Source organism: Oxyura jamaicensis, chromosome 1, assembly GCF_011077185.1.
Source record: "Oxyura jamaicensis isolate SHBP4307 breed ruddy duck chromosome 1, BPBGC_Ojam_1.0, whole genome shotgun sequence".
NCBI classification, from domain to species: Eukaryota; Metazoa; Chordata; class Aves; order Anseriformes; family Anatidae; genus Oxyura; species Oxyura jamaicensis.
Genome location: NC_048893.1, coordinates 73,101,198 through 73,127,561, shown reverse-complemented (window position 1 = coordinate 73,127,561; position 26,364 = coordinate 73,101,198). Strand labels below are relative to the sequence as shown.

General features: G+C 38.7%; 1 protein-coding gene across 1 annotated transcript in view; it reads right to left on the bottom strand.

Moving 5' to 3' along the window:
- SCUBE1 (signal peptide, CUB domain and EGF like domain containing 1) overlaps positions 1-26,364 on the bottom strand; it is a 206,042-nt gene that overhangs the window by 17,861 nt on the left and 161,817 nt on the right. Inside the window, exons 8-14 of the mRNA XM_035315412.1 lie at positions 12,439-12,555; positions 10,741-10,863; positions 7,363-7,482; positions 5,740-5,832; positions 4,103-4,219; positions 1,974-2,111; positions 1,048-1,251 (exon numbers count right to left, since the gene is read on the bottom strand). Coding sequence (XP_035171303.1) covers positions 1,048-1,251; positions 1,974-2,111; positions 4,103-4,219; positions 5,740-5,832; positions 7,363-7,482; positions 10,741-10,863; positions 12,439-12,555 — 912 coding nt within the window. The remainder of the gene's footprint in view (positions 1-1,047; positions 1,252-1,973; positions 2,112-4,102; positions 4,220-5,739; positions 5,833-7,362; positions 7,483-10,740; positions 10,864-12,438; positions 12,556-26,364) is intronic.

Here is a 26,364-nt window from a genome sequence, read left to right as displayed (position 1 = left end):
TACACTAGGTATATTTATACATTGGTTTTATGGAAGAAGACAACAGAAAAATCCGTCTCCTGTAATCTGTTCTAGAGATTTCTCTGAGGGCACTGTATCCCATGTAATATTTTCTTTCTAGACTCTCAAATAGCCCAATTAGTAGGTATTATATATATATATATATATATGTATATATGGATCCACATACTCTTCTTACGGCAACAGGACATATAATTGCATTGAATGTTTTTCTCTGCTTGATATAGGTAATTAAAATGTATGGGTTTATAGACACTAACACCAACAGTCTTTCAATAATAGCTTCTAAGTTCCAGCATGATGAAAATAGCCTCTGAAACAATTCATTAGAGGTACCTATCAGGTCTGCATTTAACTCCTCCTTTTTCGTTGTAAATGACTTGGTGCCTGAAAGCAGCTGGAAAAACAGATATGCTGATTTTGAAAATATGATTCTAAGCAATTAAAAAGCTTGTGCAGCTGGGAACTACCTTGAATAGTTTTGTGTTAGCACCTTGGCTCTAGAGCCTGGTAACCTGGGAAAAAGCTTAAAGAAATCAGCTATTTTACATAAAGTTAAAACAGATTTATATATATATATATATATATTTAATTGGACTTCTTGAGTGTTAAACATAAATATATCCATGGATCATAGATTGTTTGGTGATTATGAGAGAGACAATACCAAACTAAATACACAGCATCTAGGCAAACACCATTTTATAGTTTTACAGAACTGTATTTTCATTATATGCTGGGAGAAAGTGGGAAATAATTACCAACAGTGCCTTGTGGCAGGCCTTGATATATATCAACTGACAGTGTAGGAAGGTATGTATGTACATGCTTATTTTGTTTTCCTGCAATCATTTAATGAATTCTTTTCTGATACCTTAAGAACCTCAATGGTCCATGGACATACACCAAGTAGTATTAATTTAAATAATCTGTTATCTCAGATTTCCTGCCTGACTCGCTAGGAACAAGTTAATTTGGGGTTGCTTGGTTTTTTGGGTATGGCTGAACAGAGCTGTTGGGACTTACCGCATATTCCATCCTGCAGCACTTGCCCTGTACTGCAAGCTTCGTGCCCTTCAGTAGCTTTAGCTGGCTTCTGAGCCACTTCATATTCTATCCCAGAAAACTGAATGTAAAATTGCTGTTTATTAATAGATTTCCTTAATGTTTTGATTGCAGTTTGCAGCTTCTGCTCCATCCTTTTCCGAACACAGTCAATGTTACAGGTGTCTAGATGGGAAATGATAAGAAAACTAGAAGCAATTGAGATTCATGCTTAAAAAGAGGTGCTTAACAAAAACCTTAGCCTACATTGTACCATGACACCTCTGTTTGCTTCACTGTCTTCTCCATATAAACTGTAGAAGCAGCTCACTGTATTTAAAATCAGGCCTTTTACAGGGGATATCAAGTAGTACACTGTGATCTATCAAACTGAGCTTCTTGGCCTGTAAGTGTACACTGAGTGCTATCTTCTCTCCATCATTAAGAAATTTGGTTATACTGAGTGAACAAGGGAGAGGAGAGGGCTACAGAAGACACCAGTCTAGCCAGCAGAATCAAGCTGTCACTATGTGGCAACGCTGCACTGTGCTGTACTTACATTTTGGAGGATATTTTTAGTGTCAGTGTTACAAAACTTCTAGTTAATCTTTACGTTCTCTGTGCATCAATTAACACTGCTGCTGCCTGAAGAAATCACACTAAATTAAAATACAAGACTTAACTCCAGACTTTGAGGGAATTTTGCTGCAATCTTTGTTCCTTTATTCTGTAATTTCATACCTGACTCCTTTCAATTAAATCTTGGAAACTGAGTTTGGAAAAGCTGTTGAATGAGGCTTGTATTAAAAGTTTTGCACGACAGCTTGATGAAGTAGCATCAAAAAGATTCTAACACACAGAGGAAATGAATTATGATTTCTCTCCTTAGACAGAGATCTTTCACAAACCTGAGACTTCTTCCAACTTCATCTCCACTTCAAACTCGGCAGTGATATGGGACACTTCTTTTGATGGTGACTTGCGGCCCCGGCGCTTTTTCTTGGAGGAATCACACTTGAGATTCACAAAGGTCACATGGCAGTTGTCTGTACAAGGGAATTGACCTCCTTTGTGTGAGAGAAGCAACATAGAAAAGAAATCAAGTAGCAAAGTAGCAAGTGACAGTCTAATAAGCAGTATCTCAGCTGGGTTATCATGAATGCAGTGACAGGCTTCGTAAGATTTCACATGCAGTTAGACACCTTTTCTGTGCAATTTTTGGTTTGCTCACTTTGCTGGTGACTGCAGGAAGCAAAAGTACAGTGTGGTGTGGTAACTTTAATTTTCTGTCTTTTTTCTGTGCAAGGATTAGGAAGTTCTTTACAGAAAGTAGTTTAAATCAGCTATATACAGTCATTGTATAAAACCAAGTAAGAGAGTCACTTTTCATACATTCACAAGAGCAGCAGGCCTGGGACTAAACCATAGCAAGCATGGGCCTCAAGAAACTATTGTTACATCTTTTTTTCAGCAATGAAAATCACCAGATATCAAAAGGCTTGCAAACCCTTTGATTAGGAGGTTTTAAAAATATATTGGAAGGTTTGAACAGAATGGTAAGTCACAAGCCAGAGGAACTTAATGCATTCTTCAGTTATGTGTTACTGACAAGAACAAAGGCCACAGTCCATCAAGACACAGTCATGTAAGGATCCTTTCCCTATATAAATAAGTTTAGGTGAAAAACATCCTTTTTTGATAAGTGATGAAAATTCCAACTCAAGGAGAAATTTCTAGCCCCAAGCCACCAGAAGGATTGCATTTTGAGTGTGCAGATTTATGGTATAATCTGTTAGACTCAGAAGTTCAGGCATGTAACAGATACACAGCAAAGAGAGCAAAGGACAAGGAAATGCATCCAAGAAGTATATTCCTATGGTGACTGTATGGACAAAAAAAAGATAATTTATGACGTTAAAAATGAGTCCAATAACCACATCTTATTAGATGACAATACATAAGGACAATGTAAGCATCTTAAGAAGTGAGACTTGGTTTAAGCAAATACTTGGAAAATTAGGAAACTAGAAAGATAAATGTTTAGACTGCATGATAAAGATAAAATACATGTCTAAATTAAAAAAATAAAATCTTTAAGCCATTAACATTTTTTTGGGCTACCTATTTTTACTCTTTTCTGTTCAGCATTCATGTAACTTCTCACTAGCAAAAGTGATATGACAGATTCACAATAGAGAATGTGTCACCAATAGACATTTTCTGTAAGCTGCTAAGATCTTCTAAGCAACAACACAAGCTGTTTCAGTTACACCAATGCTGTGTATTAAAATCCAGAAAATTCCAAGTTAATATTAAATTTAAATGAACTTCAAATATTTTAACTGCTGTGGAAATGTACAGCAAAAATACCAAGACCTTCTTTAATTGCTTAATTTCCTCTATTATATATCAAAATAAATGTCATGATGATCTGTCAAAAATGTATCAGTTTTATAATCTTTTTGTAACTTTAAAAGTGAAGTTAAAAACTAGTAATAATAAAGATTTAAAAATAAATTTTCAAACAGCACAACTACTCACTCCAATATCACAAGTTGTCTAAGGCTGTGTAATATCAGATTTTGATTATTACTTTTCTGTATAGGAGTTGTCTTGCTTCTGCAATGAGATACTAATCCAGCACAAAGCAAATAATAGCTTTCACTAGTGTATATTTTCTTTTATAAAACTAACTTGGAAAAAATAAACTGAAAACATTTCATGTAACTTTGCATTGGTCATAACTTTTTGTCTCAAGATTTTTCTTTTTCATTTTTACCAATGTCAGAAAAAGAATCAGCTTAATTCCAAATTTGTGTAGTTTTGGATGAAGATTTTTCAAAGCAACTGGTGACATTTCAGCACTGCCAGATCCACACTCATGGCACTGTTCAGCTAAAGTGTGAAACTTGACTTGATCTTAAATTCAGAAAGTATTACTTTTTTCTGTCTGCAGTATGAAAACAAATTACATGAACAAGCAAACAAACAAGCAAAAAATTAGAATGCTGCTTATGTGCTGGAAGAAACAACATACCTAAAACAGCTTGCTTCCCAGTATCTTTTGTTTTTTCTTTGCTGCGAGGCCGTAAGTGGCACTTTGCATCTTTAATTTTAAAACGAGCTTTCTGCTTGATTGGAGGAGCTAAGGAATCTGTTGATGTAAAATAAAAAAAGCTATTGTTTGTGATGCAGATGAAACAAAATCTGAAACTTATTTTTGAAAACAGACTCAAAAGTCTTCTTGCAACACAGAAAACAGGCAGCCCAAGAGATACACACCTTGTCCAAAAGGATCCATTTCCTTAAGTTTATTTTTCCCCATAAACACTTACTCTTGAGCCCATAAAGATCAATGAATTTGCTAGCATTGCATATACTCTGTACATACTCTTCCCCTCCAGCAAACCTGCATATCTTGGTGGAATTTGGGTGAATTTGTCTCTTATTATGAGGAAAGTTAAATGTTACTACTTTTTCCTGGCTCTAACTGTGACTTCCTAAGCTACTTGGCTGTAGTTCTGCTCTTGCTGATGCTAGCCAGTAATAAGAATGATATTAGTGAAGTTATGCTGTTGACAACTGAAAACCATCCAAAGGAAATGTCTCTATTTGACCATGGTCTATGGCTTGCTAGGTTTATTCTTCAGCTTTAGAATCAAGCCAGTCATGACTTTAAAGGCTCCAAGCACGCACTGCTTAGAAAATGCAGCTGCTGGCTGACCTTCTCACAAATGCTTTGGTGGAAAAGGCTAGCCATGACCTGTCATCTGCCTGATGCTGTGGGCTGCCCACTGCAGTCAGAGCAAGCAGAGGGCAGTTGCAGGTTAAGTGCCATAGTGTGCGTCTCTCCTTCCCTGGGAGGTAACCTGCCCCTGTGGCACAGGCAGACAGATCTGCTGCTGTGTTAACTCAATCACAACATCATAATTCCTAGTACATTCCAAATATATAAGAAATACACGGTTAGAGAACAGGCAAATTGCAGAGAAGCATAGCAGGTAATGACACAAAGTGGGCTGACACTTCTCTATGATGGATGTTATTTCATCCACTTCTAAGTTTGCCAGACTTCAATCATTTGAGCTGAATCCTTTTATTTATTTATTTATTTATTTATTTTATGCTGGTTATCAGTTTTAAGACCAATTTTCAAATGTCTCTGCAAAATAATGTAGCTATTTCTGTGAACAAGATGAATGAAATAAAATGTGCTCATAAAATTCCTGTAACCTTTTTATCAGGAATGCCAAGAGCCTCTGTCCTCCTAAGCAAGGTCTTTGCAGCTGAGGACTGACCCCACTGCAGTCTGCTGCTGCTGTACTAGTGCTGGCCCCCTTGAATCAATTCCAAGTCTGTGAAGAGCTGACATTTTGATGTGCTTATTATTGCCTTGCTGTACTATGGGAAGTAAATTACACTAGATGCTTGTCTTCATTGAGTATAAATCAAACCTCCACTGCTACTATATTGACCTACCATCACAATGTAGCGCTGAAGAGCAACTAATCACTCTCCAGCCCTAGAAGAGAGGCTGTGAAAAAGCAAGTGCGTGTGTGTTGAAACGCAGGCTACCTTAAATCTGGTCTTGTGTAATTTTAAAGCTGTGCAGCTTGCAGCTCAGGGAACTTGTGTTGCTTTCCCTCTGGCCCAGGTGAGCAGGAGAGCACATACCTGCACAGCTGGGAAGGGTGGCATTGCGTTTCTGTTGAGCCTTGCTTTGCTGGACAGGAACACCACAGCTCAGCGTGTAGCTGTTCTCTGAATCTGCAAGGCACAATGCAGAGTCAACATGCATAGCAACAGCCTCACAAAACACCTGCTCCTCTTATCGCTCCCAGCACTAATACACTGCACTTGAGCAAACTTTTAAATACTGCTAAATAAAGAGACATTGAAAGTGCTGAAATAGCTTGCCAAAGCCTACTGTTTCAACGTTGACTACTAATTTTGTTTCTTCCAACACTGAAACTTTACATTTCATAAACAGTTTGGCATGAGGTTAGCTGTAAATTAAATAATTCCATGGTGCACATGTAGGAAATATTTTACTGTGTTTGTCTGTGGTAGAGTCTTTGTGCTTTGATCATTAAAAAGTAAACCATGTATTATAGTAATAATGTTAGCTTCAGACCAAGAGAACTTATTGGCAGAAACAAAAACAACATACTTAGAACCATAAAAGGGATTATATACTGCACAGATAAAACTGTGTATTGATGCATACAAATTAGATAAATGCATGGGTAATCTCTGCTAAATTGAAAATAAAGTGTGAACAGCTCTAGAGTGTATAATGACAGGACTAACATGAAAAGTAGAGAAACTCTTGTGGAAAATAATCCTGTGTCAGGATGAGAACATCCATAAAAATGTAATCGCTACCCCTAGCTCCCCTGCCCTGCAAAACTGTGTAGATGAGAATTACCTGTAGCAAATGATACAGAAAAGAGGAGGAAAAAAAAAAAGGATGCCTGCCTGAGTTTCTATAACACTCAGCTGAACTACTGCCAAAAAAAAATATTAAAACCCAGCAACTGAAACAACTGAAGCGAGAGAGGGTTTTTCCGTACAATCTCCAGAGACTGATTTAGTTATATTCATTTTGTATGAGACCATAAGACAGATTTTAAGCAGTTGCTAGGCCATCCATTGCTCCACGGTTTTCCCGGATGAACTGATGGCATTTTTATACTACTGTGGAATGAGAGCTGGGGCTGCCACAGCATTAAATTGCTCAGTGTCCCAGTGCTCCTCTCTTGCCCCTGCCTCATGCTGTGCTCTGTGAGAGGAACTATCCACTTAATAATTTTTTTCTGTTCCTGCTCAGTAACACAATTGCAGGCTATTTCAGGACATGATGCAGAGTCCACCTTTTTAAGAAGCTGCCTGGATAGACTCAGGGGTCTCTATTTACAGTGAATAACATGATATCTAAAATTAGCAGGGAAATCAACTGTTCAGTTTTTCCTCCACTTTTAACTGAGTGATTTATTTTTTTTTCTTTTGCACCATGTTGTTATGGTAGTTACATCTCAGTTTTTTTGGGGGATTTTTTTTTTTTTTCTTCAAATGACACCTCAATTAAACAACTAAGGGCCAAACCTCTAAAGTAACAGGCAGTCAGCTCTTGTATTTAATGATGTGTATGTTTAGCCCAAATTTAATTTATAATGATATTTTGCTCTGTTACAGTTGTTCATACCAAAAACTGAATGCACGAATCATGAATACGTTAGCATAGAAAAATCATCAAGTCACATCCTAGACTTAGGAGGACAAATACTCTGTACAAACCTGGAACAAAAAGAGTATTGGATGGGCATGACAGAAAGCAGCTCTCTATTCCTCCTGTCTTACTACACACTAGCTGAGCCTTGGGAGCTGGTTTGGCATTTGGGAGACATTTAACCATCTCTGAGGAGAAAAAAAAAAAGAAGAAAAATCAAACATTGTACAACTCAGAACCTCACACATCCACTTGTTTACAACAGTGCAGAAAGGTAGAAGTGGCAACAAAGCAAAATCACAGGTCCAGGCATTCCTAAAATAAGCACATAACAGAGAGAAGTATGTGGATCTTGTGCTTGGACTTAGAAATGAAATTCCTTCACATTTTTAGGCCTAAACACTGGATCCATTTTTTTCTTCCAATCCTCCATTTTGGGACTCCAGATCTGTTCTGTAAAATGCAGGTTTGTCTAATTATGAGCATGATGCTGCATGCACAGTGTGATCACAGAAGCAAAAGGTCCAGAAGCAAAAGGTCCCCCCTTTTTGGAAGCATAGCTCTCTGGTTCAGCAGACCCACTACTACAACATAAATGGGAGTCACCCTCACCAAGGTCTATTTATTTATATGACCAGTAATAGCATTTTCTATTTCTCGTTCCAGCTGTCACTTACATCTCAGTTCTATGCTTAAACTTCTAAAAGCAGAAAACTTCTGAGCCAAGCTGGGGTGAGGCAGCACATGCTGGGACTGGGGATATATGGTCCCACCAGTCCTTTCAGCCACTGCTGAAATGCCCTGAGCTATGCTAGGAAGGACACAGTGACATGCACATAAATGTCAGCTACTTCTCATCAGCACCCACCACACAATGCACATTGCAGCTCATACAATGGAAATGTCCAGCTTCTCCTCATGGCTTCATGGCAGATTGAAGACAGAATATCTTGTAGGTGCTCTCTTTATCTGGGTGCTCTCACTGCTCTCTTTATCTGGGTGAAGGACAGTTTTTATTTTGGCCAAATCTACATACAATTGTTGAGCTGTTGGACCAGTCTCTGTGCTTACCTGTGAAGATGACTGTATGCCACTGATAATTATAATACTGTATCTATTTTAATTCAACATCTTCTGGGATGCAGATATTATTTAAATACACCTTTTTCCCTAGAAATGATCAGATGCATTCTCAGCTACAGCCAGTAGGTGCCATGTCTATCTACACCTCAGATAGAGGCAGCCTCACTGCTTGCTTCTTTCCTCCAGTCATTTCCTCCTCTGCACTGAGGCTGACTGAGGTGCTGGGCACTTCTTCAAACAGATACTTCATGCTGCATGAGCTGTCTGAATCTCAGGCAGGTGTCTGCAGAACAGTTCTTGTTTCAGCCCCATAAAAGCATTTGTTCAGGTACATATGCTTTTCCTCTGGCTGTTATTTGATACTTCCTCCAATCGTTATCACCTTGCAAGTTGGACTTGGCTGCCTCCTGTTTAGCTCCTGACTGGCCTTGCTGCTGCACCTGCTATTTTTCCTACCCCTCATCTCACCACTGAACCACAGCAAGGTCGGGGGGATCACAGCTGCAGCATCTGAGTCCCATAGGATGCAGTCAGACTGGTTTGGGTTGGCCAGGGCTTGGGAAAATCCCAATAAAGCTGGGATGAAAAAGACCGATTCAAATATGGTAGCTGACATATGCCTTGCCTGGTTTGGCCTGGGTGCAGGGGAAGGGTTCCAGCAGCTGCCATCTGGATTGTGTGCCTGGCCTCACTGCTGGTTAAATACAAATAAATTCAAGTCCCTTAAACATGCCTGATGTTCACATCTGAAATATGGGAATAATCATCCTCCACTTACTTCCCTCCTAAGGCCTTTTTTGTTGCTTTGGTGATGTTTATAAAGAAATTATTTATTTGGACTGAAGAGACAACACAAGTGCAAAGTGTCATTGCTGAGCACGAAAGATTTTGTTACAGTAAATGTAGAATGCAGCAGGGAGATGACACTCATTTTAAGCCTCATTAAAGTCATCAAATAAAACAGTGTGTATTTATGGAGAAAGATATTACATTTTGTGTCTCTGAGTATTACAAATAACGAAGAGAAATTTACAGTTAGGAAAATATTTTCAATACAGTCTCTTATTATGTGAACAGCATTCTTAATAGAGTGCGAGTATAACATAAAACTTTTGTGGTCTAACTGTATACCAGACTTCAGAAAACATTAGTCCCTGCTATTAGTTTACAAACCCCTTTCCAGAGGGGAGTACCAGTACTTTGCAAGGGAGATGCAGTAGATAGCTTAAAACCAAACCAAACCAAAACCAAGGAGTTAACCATTTTTTATTCCTATTGTACTTAGTTTGCTATGTAACAGTGAAGGTAATGTATCTGAAGGTAAGTGAGGAAGATAAAGTTCTTAATGGTGCTTAAGAAAGAAAGTCAATGGCAAAGGCTGAAAGCCAACTCAAGCCCTTCCTGTTATGAAGTGCTTTCCATAGTGCTGTATCCATGTAAGTGGAAAAAATGCCACAATCACCTGATTACGTAAGAGGCTGACACAGTGCCCTCTACTCCAGAATACAGTGCTTTCTCTTGGTCTATTAGGAGATTCCCTTAAGTAAGGCCTTTCCCTTATTTTTGTGTCTTGCTCCATTAGGTATTAGACATCAGTTCCAAACGTATCCACAATAAGTTATTAATGGTTTTTTAAAAAAGTAACAACTTTAATTTGTGTAGGAAAGACCTAAGGTATACAATTCCCACTAAAAATATGAAAATAGAATTATAATCTCATAGAAAATATTTCTAATAGGTGTAGCCATGACCAAGATTTGCCATGTATCAAATTGTGCTTCCAGAATTAAAAATAATCTACTTATAAGATAAACAAAAACAATAATGGGGACAGATATTTGGATTTGCCACAAAGTAAGTGGCATTAGCAGTACATGCCATCATTTTAGTGGTCTTGGGATTTGTACTTATTGCAATTAATACTTCTTATACAGTTACTACCAGTACTTTATAATAAGCAGGATACCTCTGGAAAGAACTTGGAAAACTGGGGTATGGTGCTGTGAATATAGATGCTAGCTTGAATTAATATTAACTTTAATTTAAACTATTTTAAAACAGTTAAGTATTTTGGGTATTCTGAATGATTCTTAAAAAGTTGAGTTACATTTAAGGTCACAGAGTTGGATGTCAAAGGACAAAAAAAATAAAAAAAGGACAAAATTATAAGATAGGTAAACTAATAATGTAGAAAGACTTAGATTTGTGGGCACAGATTCATAAAATCCCAACACTTAAAATCCAGCATATTTCCCATTCTACAGTCCATCTACAGCAATCCTCAGACAACGCCTCAGGCTTCTCCACTCTCCTGGAGGAAAAGAGCATCACTGCAGTCACCTCTGAATCAGTGACTTACTTACCAACGCAGTCTTTTTTATTCCAGTGCAGTTTCTTTCCAGGTGGACAGACACACTCATAGCTCCCCATTGTATTCAGACATCCATAGTCACAGCTGCCATTGCTTATGCTGCATTCATCAATATCTGAAAAGGTAATTAAAACTGAGAACAATATTAATAATATGCGCCCAGTATCCCTGTATATTCTGTACACTGGAATATTATGTACATAAGAATACCTGTATCTACAATATCTTCCACATTTACACCAATATAAATGTGTGCAATACAGGCAATAGTCTTGTCAAACAGTTTAGTGTACACTGCATGTATTTGTCCTCAGACACACACATAACTACTATTCCAATAAGGATTTATGCATCTGATACAATTTACTTGTCAGGACTAGTTACACTGAAATTTTTGGAAGTACCGACAGGTTACAAAGCATACTTAAAAGTCTCTGCAACATCTGAACAATAACCATTCCATTATATGAAAAATGTCAAAGGTATAAACATCTGTGAGATTCAATCACTTTTACATATCAGGGAGTTAAATTTTCCATAGTCATTCACAGAGTTTGCTTTTAGAAATGATTCAGGTGAAGGAAATTATAATATTTGATAGGAACCTAGGAGCTGAAATGTAGTTGTTTATTCAGTCTTCTACTCCTCAAACAAAAAATGAAAGCTGAAAGCTTCCAAGAAGGCCAAGCAGCTACTAGATACATATCACTGATATTTCACATAGAATCTTTCAACTTTAGATACATTAGAAAAGTATTTGGTCAATATGAGCTATAACCTTTTCAGTCTATTCAATCAGAATTTATATGTGCCAGCATGTCTGATCTCTCTTCTCCTCTTCCCCCCCCACCAGAAGGGATGTTTATCCATCAGCCTCACCAGGAGTTGTGCTGCCATGTACTTACCCCTGGATCACACTCAGGTACATCTTGAGCAGTAGATGGCAGAGGCCAAAATGGTGATACGATACCAGCAAACCATCAATTTGCTACTCCAGACTCTTTAGTTTACTAAAAAAGCCATAATCTAAAAGCCCTCGTTATGGACCATAGCCCTATTTTAGGCACTGTGCTAACCTCAGCAACATGTGGTTTCTGCCCTTTAAACATGTCCACCTATCTGCTTGGTAAACAGTAGCATTACTTCAGTAGACTTCTACAAGGAACATAACGTATGCTTAAGTGAGCTAGAATGACAACAGTCAACATGAAATATGCTGAATTGCTCAAACTCTACCTTAATGATAGGCCTCAAAATTTAACTGTCAAAGAAAGATTGTCACTGAACATGTTTCTAAGGGAGGTTTGGCCACAACGGCTGACAAGCTGAGTGTCTGCCTGCCTTTGCAAATCACACCTGAGCTACAGCTTGAACTCCAACTACTGTGTACCTGGCCCTGTGTAAATCCACATACCCTGCTGGAACAGTGCTGGAGATCAAACCAATTCCCTCCAGGTCCCAGGTCTGGAGTCTAGCGACCCAGTCCAATGCCAGAGCATGAGGTACAGGTAGGAAGTGGGGCCAATGAGGGACTGGGGTCAAGCTCATGCCTAAGTCCTTCACCAATTAACATATGCAGGCCTAGCCCTATTAGCCATGTCTTCCTCTGGAATCTGTGGAAGAATGGCTGCTCAGTAAACAGTTCACAAAGCAAACAAGTAAACAGATGAGCAAAACTCAGTTTCCAAACCTCCACAGTGTGTCAGCCCGTACAAAGTGTAGCCTTTATGGCAGAGACATTCAAAGCTTCCAGGGTAGTTGATGCAGGTGTGATCACAGGTCCTTTCAAAGGAACACTCATCTATATCTGAATTCACAGAAAAAAGCATTAAGAAGTTAGAATTCATTTGAACTGAATAGCTGCAATTCCACATCCAGCTGCAACATCTTGTTCCTCATAAACTAGCAGATCTCTTCCCAGGTACAATCTGAATAAAACACTGGTTTCATTCCTCTAGCGCCTAATGAAGGAAGGACTTGCAGGTGGTGCTCAGTGCAAGGTAATAAAAAACGACATCAAAACTGTATTATAGATATTCACCATTAGGTGGCAACATTTAACTTCTGTTCATATTTTCCCGGAAGGACTATGGGGTTATTAAGGCTTTTAGGCGCTGGTGGTGGTGGTAGTGGCACAACGGAAAAAAAGCTTTGAATTGAATCACATCTCATTCCCTCTTTTCACTTTCTGCATAACCACCAAATTGAATAGTTTTCACTCAAAATGAAATAGCATAAGTTTAAAACTTGCACAAGAGCAAATGAGAAGAATGCCCTAATACTGAGAGCTGCCAAGCTGCCATGGTCTGTGGTATGTTTGACCTCAGCGCCAAGAAACAGCATTTGACCAATGCAGGTCCTCAGCTCCTCTGTTGCTGAGGGAAAGCAGAGGAGCAGCTACCACCTTGCAGGCACACGTTCTTTTTAGTAGTCTACATGGGTGTGAAGAAGCGCCTGCCAATATCTCCAGTAAATATTACTAACTTCACTGAACAGTTGACCACTGCTCCGACATCTTACCCATCAGGACAAGAATTTGCTGACTACTGAACAGTTACCATTCCTCTCACATCTTACTCACCAGGACAGGGAACTGCTCAGACTTCTGTTCTGCCTACATAAGACTGTACAGACAGTTGCACAGCTACAGGGGGCATAAGCAGAATATTATCTGAGAATAAACTATGGTTAGGAACAGAAGGGCTGCACCTAAGAGAGAGGGAATCAGTCACAGAGTGGTTTGGACTGGAAGGAACCCTAAAGACCACCTGGTTCCAACCCCCCTGCCATGGGCAGGGACACCTCCCACTTTGACCAGGTTGCTCAAAGCCCCATCCAGCCTGGCCTTGAACATCTCCAAAGTGCACATTCTACCTAATTCAAGAGAATCTCAGGCATTTCTAATTATAGGTGCTCACTAATGTGAAACCCTTATTTACATAGTCTCTTCCATCCAGCAGCCCAGGAAGAAAGCAATTAACAGCACATTACTTCAAAGACAGTACAAAGGTTTTGCTGAGCAGGGCAATATAAAGGTTTGTTTGGCAGCAGTCATCACAGAACGGACTTGCTGAAAACCACTACATTAAAGGTACTTTAAATAGCAATGTGTGCAAAATAACAGCACTCGACTGAATTTTATCCTCAAACAATTGTTCTTCGTAAATCCTCTTCAATGATCAATTTTTCTGTTAGAGGGACAGATAAATTTATACAATGGCATTATTTGAGAGATGTAACTTCAGAAAAAAAAAACAAAAACAAAAAAAAACAAACAAACAAAAAAACAAAACAAAAAACCAAAAACAAACAAAAACAAAACAAAAAAAAACAGTCCTCACGTGTTTCTGAGGTAAGAAGGAAAGGAATAGTGTTTCCTTAATAGCTTGCACACTTTTTAGAGTTGCTCATAAACATAACCTGAGCAACACAATTAGTATATAAAAACTTGGACTTTCACATCATGCATGTTTAGAAAGGTATGTGTGCTTGAAAAAATGTGGGAAATCGCATATCCTTTAAGGTACCCATTTCCTATATCCAGGTATTATTTATATAGTTTTGATCTTTAATGAAGCATTCTGGATCTCATCTTGCTATTATAAATGCAAATACGTAACTTCAAGAACTAAAAAATTAAGCTTTTATGTATATACACATAAAACCAAAGTGTTTGTGAGAGTTTATATAAAAATGTATGATGTTGTAAACAGATATATTTTATATGAGCCACAATTCTGAGTGTTTCAAAATATGCACAGAAAGCTAGTGCTCAAACAAATGTATAATAAAATGAAATGCATATAATGAACAAAAATTGATGCTATCTGGTTTTATGTATGTGTATCAATCACTTGTTATGATTAAGTACCAAAAAAAGACAATTGAGGTTTTCTATTTTTTGCACCTATTCATTTTTAATGCATTTTCCTATATATTTTAAAATAACACTATTTGAGTTGTGAAAGTAATTTCTTTTTAAGGTTTTCTTTATAATCTTGGAAATATGAAGCTTTTGAATATACATAGATGGCAAACTGTTTCAGTTTTTTCTAAATAAATACACAATGCAAAATCATTTGGGAATGAATTTTGCAGTTACAGTTTTAAAGTTTTTTAATGCTTAAGAAGCCACATCATACATCATACATCAAGGTTTCATTCATGTGCAACCTTGTTCAGTATATGGTACTGCTGGAAATTCACAACAGCAGCTCATTTTCTGGCCTGATTTTGCATGGAAGGCTCTATTTAAAAAAATAATTTCATATTTCTTAACAGTGACCTTATCTTGTACTATTTTATTCAATTGAGTTTACGTGCTGCTTCCACACATGCTGCTTTTTCCTGTAATGCATTATGGCTTAGACCTTTACAGGTTTTTCTTCACATTAACAAGGATGTGTACCCCACCTTGCCTATGGAAACAACAGTCTGTCTAATAAGACCAGTCATCTGCCTGCCAACTAACAGGCACTCAAGATGGACAAATGCGTTTCTATTGCATGAATTATTGCATGACATATCAGCTACTCATAAACTTATATTGCTTACACTGACTAGCAGAGATGCTGAAACAAACACTTTTATTATAATACAAAGACCACTATAAAAAGCATTTTTTAGTAATTTAAACCCCTCATCCCACCTCCTGCTGCTGTTCTCATAAATTCAGCCTCTGCTGAATTCAGCCTCTTTCTTTGGCTGATTGCATGTGGAAAGCCTCTGCACAGACATTTCCTTGCTCAACAAGCAGCCCTTTGCTCCCCTCTGCTCCATGCCTGTTGAGGGTAGGGCTAGGCACTGCCCAAGGGACCAAGTTTTCCACAGCACTGTGTCTGAAGAATCACCAGTCCCCTGAGGAATTCAGCACTGGTCATAGAAAAGGGAAAAATATGCACAATATGCTCTTCACTAAAGAAAGCTGTGGTGTGATACTGGATGCTGAAATCCTCTTGCACTTTTTTTTTTTTTTTTTTTTTTTTCCTTCTAAACTCCCAAACCTGTGTTCTGGGTGCCGTGATCCCCCATCTCCCAGAAACCATGACGTATGCCCTCATGCCTTTGTAGTGCTCCACAATACTTCTCCATAGTTACCCTGAAAAGACGCACTACCCTCATGATACAGGTATATCGCATAAGAGAATGAAGAGCAGGGAATTACTCCACTGTTCCACACTCACAGACCTGGGTTTCAAATTGTGCACACCACACAAATGGGAAAGAACGTAAGTATCTAATCTTCATCTTCTCTCTATAAACAGAACTACGCAATCTGCTTGTGTTATCTATTGAAGAGAAACACAAAAATACAAAAGCAGGGATGTGTCAGGTTACAGCTAAAGCACTGAAAATAAACAATTTGTCTTCTGGTTTTGTGGTCAAACTCACCACAAACATGTGCACATGCTCACACAAACAGATTTTTTTTTGTGTTGGGTCACTCACTCTGAACTTTTCAGTTTGAGGTGCTTTATTTAAATTACATTTTTGAATCATTTTATCATGAGTAGTCAAAAAGTTTTGTTTTTGAGGAACTGCAGTGGAAAAAACCCTTGAAGTTTCCAATCTCTTTTTAGTTGAATATGGCATGATTCAAAAATAGCCTAAGTTGTCTCAGCACCTTTCAGATTTGCTAGCACTAATCTTATTTTGCTAATCTGGTATCTAGCACATTCTTTTTATTTTCACTTAGTCAATAATTCTTTATCACATTCACCACTCTAATCAGCAGATGTGGTTGTGCCATTTCAGCATATTAAGAGACATCTTCACAGTTTAACTGTTTGAGGCTTATGGGAACCATAGAGCTAAATTAATCTCTGATAGTACAGGACGAGTTTCCTGCCAGAGGTAGTTTTTCTGCTGGTAGCATATAACTGCTAAGCTGAAGAACTCCCCATTTCACAGCAGATGGGTCTGTGGAAGTACCAGTTTCAGGGACCAGACCAGATGACCTCCAGAGGTCCCTTCCAACCTCCACCGTTCTGTGATCCACGTGCACACCAGATGCCCCAGACCTTCCTAAAGGCACTTTTTTATGGTGTCCAGTGTTGCTGACAGCTCTCCTTCCAATGTTTCCATGACATTGAGGCATCATCTCAGCCTGAATGAAGTCCAGATTCACTTCTATCAATCCACATTCTCATCTCCAAGGAGTATTTGGACAGTGCAAGCACTCCTTTCTTTTTGCCTAGGATAGATTCAAATTGAAGAGATTGTTTAATAAAAGAGCAGGATTTTCTGTATTTTTGAGGGAAACAACTGTTGCCAATGGTGGTCAGGCTTTATAATATTTTTATTTTATTTATTTTTTTTTTAAGTTCATGCTTTCACACAGTAAACAATCTCTTAATCTCTTAATGATCTTTCTTTTTCTTGAATATAATGTTTGTAAGTGGGTGTCAGATTGTCAGTACTGGCAAGTAAAATCTTCCATTTTTCTCCAGAAGGAGAGCTACCACAGAGCTAATTTCTTCAAGGTTTCCTCATACCATTATGTCTCAAAGGTGACCCGAAGGAGCAGGGAGAAAACAGCTCTTTTTCCATGCTTAATCAGTCCCTGCCCTTTCCACTGGTGCTGCCAGAATACTCCCAATTACAGTAGCATGAATTGTTCTGGTGGTTCATGCAATGCGGACGCCGATTCATTTTTGGACGTAGAGTGCAGGGCACCAAGAAGCCATCACACAGTAATGATTTTTGCTAAATCTGAAGCTGAGATGGATTCTTACCAGCATCTCTAAAGTGAAAGGCTTCTTTCTGTACTCCATTTCCAGTCCTCAAATGCAGTGCCCTATATTCTTGATTGCCATTGCTTTTTTCCTCTACAATAAATTTCAGAGAAATTAAAAGAAATCAATGATGAGAAAATTTAAGTGCAATGTAGGGCATTTCAAAAAGCATTAGCATTGCAAGCAAACATCTCAATGCTAAACATTTAAAAGCAAGGCTGATAAAGAACAATGGCTTTGGAGATGCTTTGAGGACTGCAAACCAATGTAGAATCTGTTATGATTTTCAGCCAGAATACACACATACAAAATTCACCTTGCACATAGTACATAGGTGATCTTGTGTTGTGGTTATAGAACTGAACAATTCATTGCTTAGCTTTGCCAATCACATGTTAAAAATTGATTGCACAAATATATCCCTCCTTCCCCCCTTTTTCTTCCTTAATGTCATTTTATTTGCTAATACTAATAACAAGTGATTAAATTAGTTAGTGTAACCTAATGGCCATCAGGACAGTTTTTCTCAGAGATATGCATTAGACAAATAGGTTAATTTATGAAACTGGGAATCTCCTTCCAAAATACAGGCCACACGATGCTTGAATTAGTTTGTTCTTCTTCTTTGACATATTTTCATGTGGTCTGAAAATAGACATGGTAAGGGAGGTCACTATTATTTGATGGTACTATTTATACCATAGAGAACAATACAGGAGGGGCCCTGAGATAATCAATAAAATCTATGAGTGCAGACTGGATCAGTTCTGGGCACTGTAAACAAAGAACCCATCTTTGATTTGCCTCTGTTTAGCGAGGCAAGACATGGAATATATGCTAGATCACGGCATATATACAGAATATATAGATTAAATGTGTTGTATTAAATAGGAATAAAAGAGAATAGAATGACTTTTTGCACAGAAATATAAAGTAAAATAAAAATAAATATCAATTTCTTCCATCAATTCCTTCATCACTGAAAGTGACTCCTGACACCCATAATGCTGATAGATGACCTCAGTCAAAAAAGGTCATAATATCACATTAATACTTTGAGGTGCTATCATAGTCACTACTTCATAGGCTCCCAGTTAAGTATACCTTCATTATTGCAGCAAAGACTTTTATATATTTCAATGCTGCTCAGGATGCCGTGAAGAGCAACCGAGAAGCGTTAATCCCCCAGTGCGGCACCACATTCTCCCCGTGCAAGAGTCTGCAACACATAGCTTTGTTTTGGCCTTCTCACACACCCTCGGTTTGTGTTTAAGCCCAAGCCAAATGCAGACTCGATGTGGAGTACCCCACTCAACTGATCACACACACAAAGCAAACCCAAGGCTAGGCAGAATGTTTCTGCTCACAGTACACAGCTTCCAAGTCACTGGCTCCTCTGAGAAACAGAGCTTCTCCTTTTTCTCATTGATTACACACACACACATAGAAACTCTAAAAAACTGTTAGATTATGTTTTTAAAATAAACACTAATGCCTTTTTGTATGTATTTTTGGCTGAAATTTAATTTTCTGTCTTACCCCCTCCCCCACCTCCATCTTCCAGTTTCTGCAGGGAATTCATAGCACCCATGTAACGTTGTTCACCTTACAGCCCAGCCAGAGTGGTTTCCAACGATATTTGACAGATATCAGGGAAACCATGTATCTTAATGTGAGTGGTTGCTGGACCGTAGGGAGCCATGATTCAAACTATGCTCTCCAAAAAATGCTGGTTTAAATTCACTATTGGGAATGGTATTATTTTGCTACAGCAGCCACAAGAGGGGTTTCCACCACAGCTCAAGTTTTCTGATCCACAGTGACTTACTCCTGTTCAAAGTTAGTAAAAATACATCCTCCACCTGAGAATATAACTCTCTAATACAAATCCAGCACCAACCAGAAGGAATGGCTTATAGCTAACTTCTTGCATTTCAGGGTCTACAAAAATAAAACCAATGGAGAGGAAACATGGAAAGACCTAGTAATATACAAAACTTCTACTTCATTGCTTTCCCACTGAGTGCTTCTGAAGCAGGCTAACAAAAAGGGAAAAAAACACCAAACCAACCTAAAACCCCAAACCCTTAAAAGTAATTGAAAAACCACACCCATTTAGGCTTCCCACAACATTACTGACTTGCAATCAAATCAACTTGCTGCTGAGACTTAATTGTTAATAACATACTAATGACCTGCAGAAAAACAGATCTGGCCTTAATTGTTATATTTTTAATGTGAATGTAAGTATCTAAGTAGCCCAGTCACATCTTCAGAAATTTAAGTAGGAAACTGTCCATTATGACTAACATTGACTTGGACCAGAGCATTTATTTATTTAAGAATTTTATTGCTCACTGTTGCGATTAGTGAAGACCAAATGTTTACTCCCTCTCCAGAGTAAATACAATCCTTTCTTTAGGAACTCTTCCAAGGGAGTTTTATATGATCTCGTGTACCAAGAAATTAATTTTCCCTTCTCTTCTCCATTTCTTTCAAAAATTCCCTTTTTAATTTTCTTCCACACACAGTCCACAAGCTCATTCTCTTCCACAAGCTTCCCTCAGGGCTTTCTCAGAGTCTGCAGAAATGAGGCTGCAAAATGACATCTTAGTGCTGTAAATATCTATTCCCTATGTGTTCCCCTTAATGCATGTGCCAAGGCAACTGACCACCATACATTCCTCTTCCTGTCAGCACTGCAGAGCCAATTCTGCTCCCAGTCAGTATGTTTTTGTTCTGCCTCATGCATCAGCCACAGAACCATTTGCTTGCTTTTGGATCACCAGAAGGTTTGCCTTAGGAGCTGGGAAGATTTATAGTTTTGGATGGAAACAGCAAAATTTGGCAATTTCAGCCAGGCAAAACTTGGCAGCTAACTTTGGGATCTTTGGGGGTATCTTTGAATAAAGATGGTGGTATTTGGCCCAAGGATTTTTACATTTCTGTAATGAAATGCATAATCATCACCATCATCATTATTATTACATTATTATTTCTCTGCTGTTTGGCAAGTGAAAGGTTTTCAACACTTTTTCCCTGCAGCATTATGAAAAACCCCACTCTTTTTTTTTTTTTTTTTTTTTAAGAAGCAGCAAACTGAAAACAGAATAATGGTAGAGGACTACCCAATAATTTCCCTTTCTAGCAGACAATCATTTCTTCCAATATTTTCAACACAAAGCTACTTGCTAAATCTTGGCACTGCAAGAGGAGCTGGAGAATGGAGCTGCCCATGGGACTGCTTTAGTGTTATTTGATGGTGCTGAAAGAGCAAGTACAACAACACAGTTTCAGCTTTCAACTAAAAAACCAAATGCTGCACTTCACCTCCTGTCATTCTGATTGTGCATCCCTAGCTTACTTCAAGCTCCCGATGAAGTCAGTGGCCACTTAATATAAACAGTAATTGGTGTTCTCTGGCTCTGCTTCAAAGGGTTGTTTAAAAAGTAATTAGAAATCTTGTCCTGAGGTCCAGAACTAGCACAAGTCACCTCATTCTTTGCAAGCACTCAATCTGAGGATCAGATCAAGGTGGGAGGAGGGCATATAGAAGCGGAGAGGTGAAAGAATGCTTGCTACTCTAAGGCAATGAGAAAAGCAGAAGAGGCCATGAAAAGTGACAGTCTCTTGTCTCTGCCACATGCTTGCTGATTGTTTGCCTGCAACGCATGGTCTGCCACAGGCTCCACAAGTTGTGGCTTGCACCTGCAGAAAAGTATACCCTCCATTGGGCTCTTCATGGGGGCTCTGCTCCATGCCACTACTTCTGCCCAGGAAGGCCAGCCTCCAGGGAGTCCAGGAATGGCAGGTATCACTCCAAAAACAAGAACAGAAGCTTTTTGCAAATATGAGTCAAAAAAAAAAACTCCACCCAACAATAACCCAGGAAATACTCCTCATCTCATTGCCTCTTAATATTTGAGCTTAAATTTTTATCTCACCTGTCCTAACACAGCGCTCATCAGAAAATTATCAACACAAGTAGTAACAGTTCATAACATGACTTCTGGAAGAAAATCATACTCTTTTGCTTAAATGAGTTAGGATCTTAAGGGATTTTGTTCTCATTAGGAAAAAGTAAACAAAAATGAGCACTTTTAAAAGGGTAGAAACAAGCACAAGAAGATGAATCTTCTCTGAACATTTGGGGTAGGGTTGTCATTTTCCTGCAATTCTGTACAGCTCTTAGTGTAAAGGATTCTTGACCTTAAGGTGATTAAATGAGTGAGAGCTGTAACATGGCATTATTTCAAGGTGCACCACTGCAATAGTGGAGTTATACACATAGAGTCTCTCTCCGTTTCTCTTCAAAAACAATTCCTATTGAATTATAGCTTTCACCACTACTTATCAACAGATTATTGTTTGTGGAAGAATGCTCCTTTCCTGCTCAAACTATTCCAAGGCTGACTCATATCCTGGTAATTCATTAATACATAATATGATTTTAGTCCAGTAAAATCATTTCTGCAGTATGCATGTACTAAATCCTACAACATCAAATGAAAAGCACATCTCAAATTCTCTTTCTAAACATTAACGGAATGTTTTGCTTGGCTTCCCATGCACAACATCACTGGCGGGGGGGTCAGACAGAGCTGTAGAAAGCAATTTGATAGTAATATGCATTACAGAGTTTAACATGGGAATATAAGAGCTGCAATACTGAATGAGACCTGAGGTCAAACTAATCTAGTATCTTACTTCCAACAGTAGCCTGTGTCAGAAGCTTCATGGGAAAACAGAGGTGGAATACCTTGCCCCAGCTACCCTCCCCACTTTAGGTCTCATCCCACTAGAAATTGATTTAAAGCCGAGATTATGAGGTTTAATATTCCTTCCAAGCAGCAGCCACCAAAGAAAATTTACTTTTAACTTATGATAAATCTGTAGTGGCTGAAGAGAGGAGAACTGGAGATGGAAGGTGGAGGTGGGGGGTGGGGCAGGGGGGAGGGAAATGTATTTGTTTTCTTGTTTCAGCAGACATAATTACTACAACCAACATGGGAGATACTATCACTTGGCAAACAAACTTGTAGTGGCTAGAACTGTTTATAATTTATGCCTGAGGTATTTATTGTCTCTGCATATAATCTTGAAACCCTTTTTTTTTCTCACAGAGGCAGACTGTACCACTATTCATAATCTCACTGACACCAAGAGTAAGCACCATGTATAACAAAAAGGTTTTGAGATGTATTCCTTTTATTGACAGTGTAACATGTTTCTTCCCAGCAGAGTATTTTTTAACCTTATGCTAGAAGCAATATGGTGCCTGTCATAAGCAAGATATTTTTGCAAGCCTCAGTGACACACAGTGCCTTACAGAAAATCTGGATAGGGAATGTACATGATCAGCATCAGGGAAATCATCTCAGTTTTTTTTTTTTTTTTTTTTCTGTGAGACACACTGATTTCCACAAGCAGCTCCCACGATCACCTCCAGCACTCCAGATTCTTCCTTGTTCTCAACCTACCTCGGCATCTGAACCAGCAAAGCTGTTTGTATGCCACATGTCCATATAACCAAACATACTGGGCCAGACTTAGCTGGATTGGCTGCAAATCAGTCCAAACCAAGAAAATGTATTTTGTATCTAACAGCATGTTGATGAGGGGGCAAATGCATCAAGGCAAAACCACTCTCCTTCATGTGTATCACACAAATGAGTGTTGATACACAAATGGCTTGTGTCCCTTCATCCCTTTCTCTCATTAGTCAACCCTGCACTGACACTCACTCACCCTGTTCAAGTGGTTTAATGCAATGAGGACCATCAGATTCCTTTAGTGTGACTGCAATGTGAGTACAGAAGTCTGACGAGTACAGTAGCCTTCTTACTTATATAAGTGAGAGCAAAATGAAGCCCTGGCTATTTTCTTTGTCTGCTGAAAACCTACAGCTTACAGCACATGTACATGCAAACTCAGGCAAATGTCAGTGAGGACTTGTAAGCCTGCTAGCCCCTCATCCCCATTGCTGCCTTCTCTTGCAGGGACACAGAGAGCAGCACCCTTAAGGCTTGCTAATGCTCTGCACTGGCTGCAGTCCAGTCCTGATCCAAGAGTGTGACATCCTGAGAGAGAGGTTTGTGTGGGTTAAGGTAAAAAATGTATTAAGAAAAAAAAACAAACCGCATTAAGAAGTAATATTTCTGCTACTATCCCCTTTATGTCTCTTGCCTGGCTGTGAAGATGTGAGAGAGCAGTACTGTTAGTGCCATTCCAGAAAGAAGGGACAGGGTAAATAATGCTCCTGTTATTCTACATTTGCTTCTTTAGTTTATTTAGTGGGGAAGAAAAAGAAAGAAAATGGTGGAACAACAACAAAACTTTTTAACAGTTTTCACTGGTAAGTTAGCCAAACTGTGATGCTGATCCATTGAATATGAGGGATCAGGGTTTCAACCAGTGTCTTTCAAACTAACTTACTTGAAACACAAGTTCTAGCACCACTACAGATTAGCTGAAAGATTTCATCATGTGAACAATTACAGCACGGTGCAGCTGTATCCATCTGCAGACTCCCACAGCTCACTGTCTCTGGAACTACACTAGGATAGATATACTCAGCTATTCATCTGAGCTGCTCAGAGCAAGAAGAGTTATAGGAGCAGCAGTAAAGTAAAAAGGAGTTTTGTCTCGGCTCGGAGAGTCATGGCATAAAATTCCCCTTTCCTTGTACAAGGAATTTCTTCAGTCTTTTAAAACTGGGGCACGGGACACGCGATTCTCCGTCTTCCATTTTCACAGTGCAGTCTGAGAGAGAGAGACACAGATGCTCCAGCCCTGATTTCTACCCATGCATTCAGTTAAGTAACTTAGGATTGGTGGCTGTACCCTCATCCTGAAACCTCCATCAGATTATGTGACTGGGACAAGGTCAACTGCTTTACTAGGTTATATGATCAAATGTGGGTGGCAGGTCACTGTCATGTAACCTAGTGAAGAAAACCATCTCTGGTCCCTTTTTATTTTTGAATTTGGTCCCTCTATATTCAAGATGTTTGGTGACTCAGTGCTGCTTGTGTGGATGCACTGATTTACTTGAGTTTAAACTGGTTCTGTACAGACATATTTATTATCAATGCTTCCATACAGAATAGTATAGAGAGATCTTTGTAGTTAATATTTGTGGGCTTCTTTAGGCCAAAAATTATTCCCACAAACTCTTTCTATCTGTCATTCCCTGTATGCTTAATCTCTCATTTCATATGCATTTTCAAAATGGAGATAACGTGAGAGATTGCCCTTGGAAGGCTAATAGTGCATATTTTATACAAGCAAGTGAAAAGATGGATGTTATTAGGGGGGATTAGATAACCAGTTAATATGGCAATGTTTCAAGATCAGGCCTATGTGATCCTTGGATCATAGATAGTTACTGTATTTTTTAAGTTGCTGTTTTCTTTCTCTTGTTCTCAAATGCAGGAAGGTATCTCTTGACAATTATCCATTGGTAGCTCTATGTGAAGCATCCTTCTACTAACATATCATTCATAGGGTCAGCTAGGATTAATCACTTCAAATTCTCTGGAAAAAAAACCTACTTGGCAATAAAAAAAGGTCTCTCATTTAACAGTGTTATTTTAGGACTGCATGGATTATATTTCTGTGGCGTATGGGTTAACAAAGCAGCCCTGAGACTGGGTTCAAATCTTGTTAAAAGTCTGGTCATAGACAACCTGAGGGGAAAACAAAACAAAACAAAACAACAACAACAAAACACCAAAAAACAAAACCACCAGTTGGGCAATGTTTGAAGTATTTTACAGGTCAGCATTGTGATATGCTGGCAGTTACTAAGGAAACTGCCTTAATATCTGCTCACAGCATACCTGGCTCTAGCCATCACTTCCAGTTGCTCCACTCCATGAGTGTCAAGTTTTGAGGAACACTTGTCTGGAAGTGAAGCTGAGGAGAGAGGAAGGTGGGATACAGTAGGGCACGTAAGAAACACACTGCTTTAAAAGAAAGAAAGAGAAGTCCAAATACATGAACATGATAGTGGATATGCTCACATCTTTCTCTTTTTTCTTGAAGGAAAAAAAACACACAAACAAACAACAAAACAAATCAGCTATACTTGGGCTTTTACTGGATAGTTTTGTAGAGTTATAAAGCCCCAAACCTCTAGCAAAATGTGCCGACAGAAAATTACCAGAAGGAAAATTCAATATATCATGAAGCTAGTGAGCCAAATTTTGTTCTGGATTTCCTGTTGAATAATTTGACATCACTGAGCTTCCTTTAGACAGACAACAGTACTACCAATAGCAGACTATGAGGCACTGTATTCCAACACCTAGTTACAAAATAGTCATAGCATTCATTTCAAATCTGGTAGGAAAGCAGTAAAGAATAATCAACAATCAAACAGGCAATTTGTCAAAGCAAATAAAAAATGCCATCAACTACTGATTGTGAACACATAGCTTTAAAGAAGCTCTAGAAATGCCAGAGAGCCTGTGCAGGTATTCCACATGCCACAGGGGTACTTTTGCCTGGTGGACAATCATGTGCTTTTACAGTGGCTGTATCGATTGAAATGGTTGGTGAAACGGCTACTTGGACAGATTTCATTATGGCTGAACATCATGTCTGTGAGATCTAGCAATCATCTTAAGCCCCACTTAAGCCTGCTTTTGAGGCTGTAAGTGGACTAGAATGATGCAAATGCCTTGAACTGCCTCCTGCAGAAGGTTAAAGTCCCCAGCATACAAGGATTTGGCTCTATTTTGGGCAGAGTTAGAGAGGGGCAGAGGAGCAGAGTGTAGATTTAGCAGTCCAAAGTATTGTATGTTGTTCACTGCATGTTCCCACTAAAAGCACTGTGAAATGTGTTTATTTGATTCGTGTCAGTATGGAACAATGCTAGG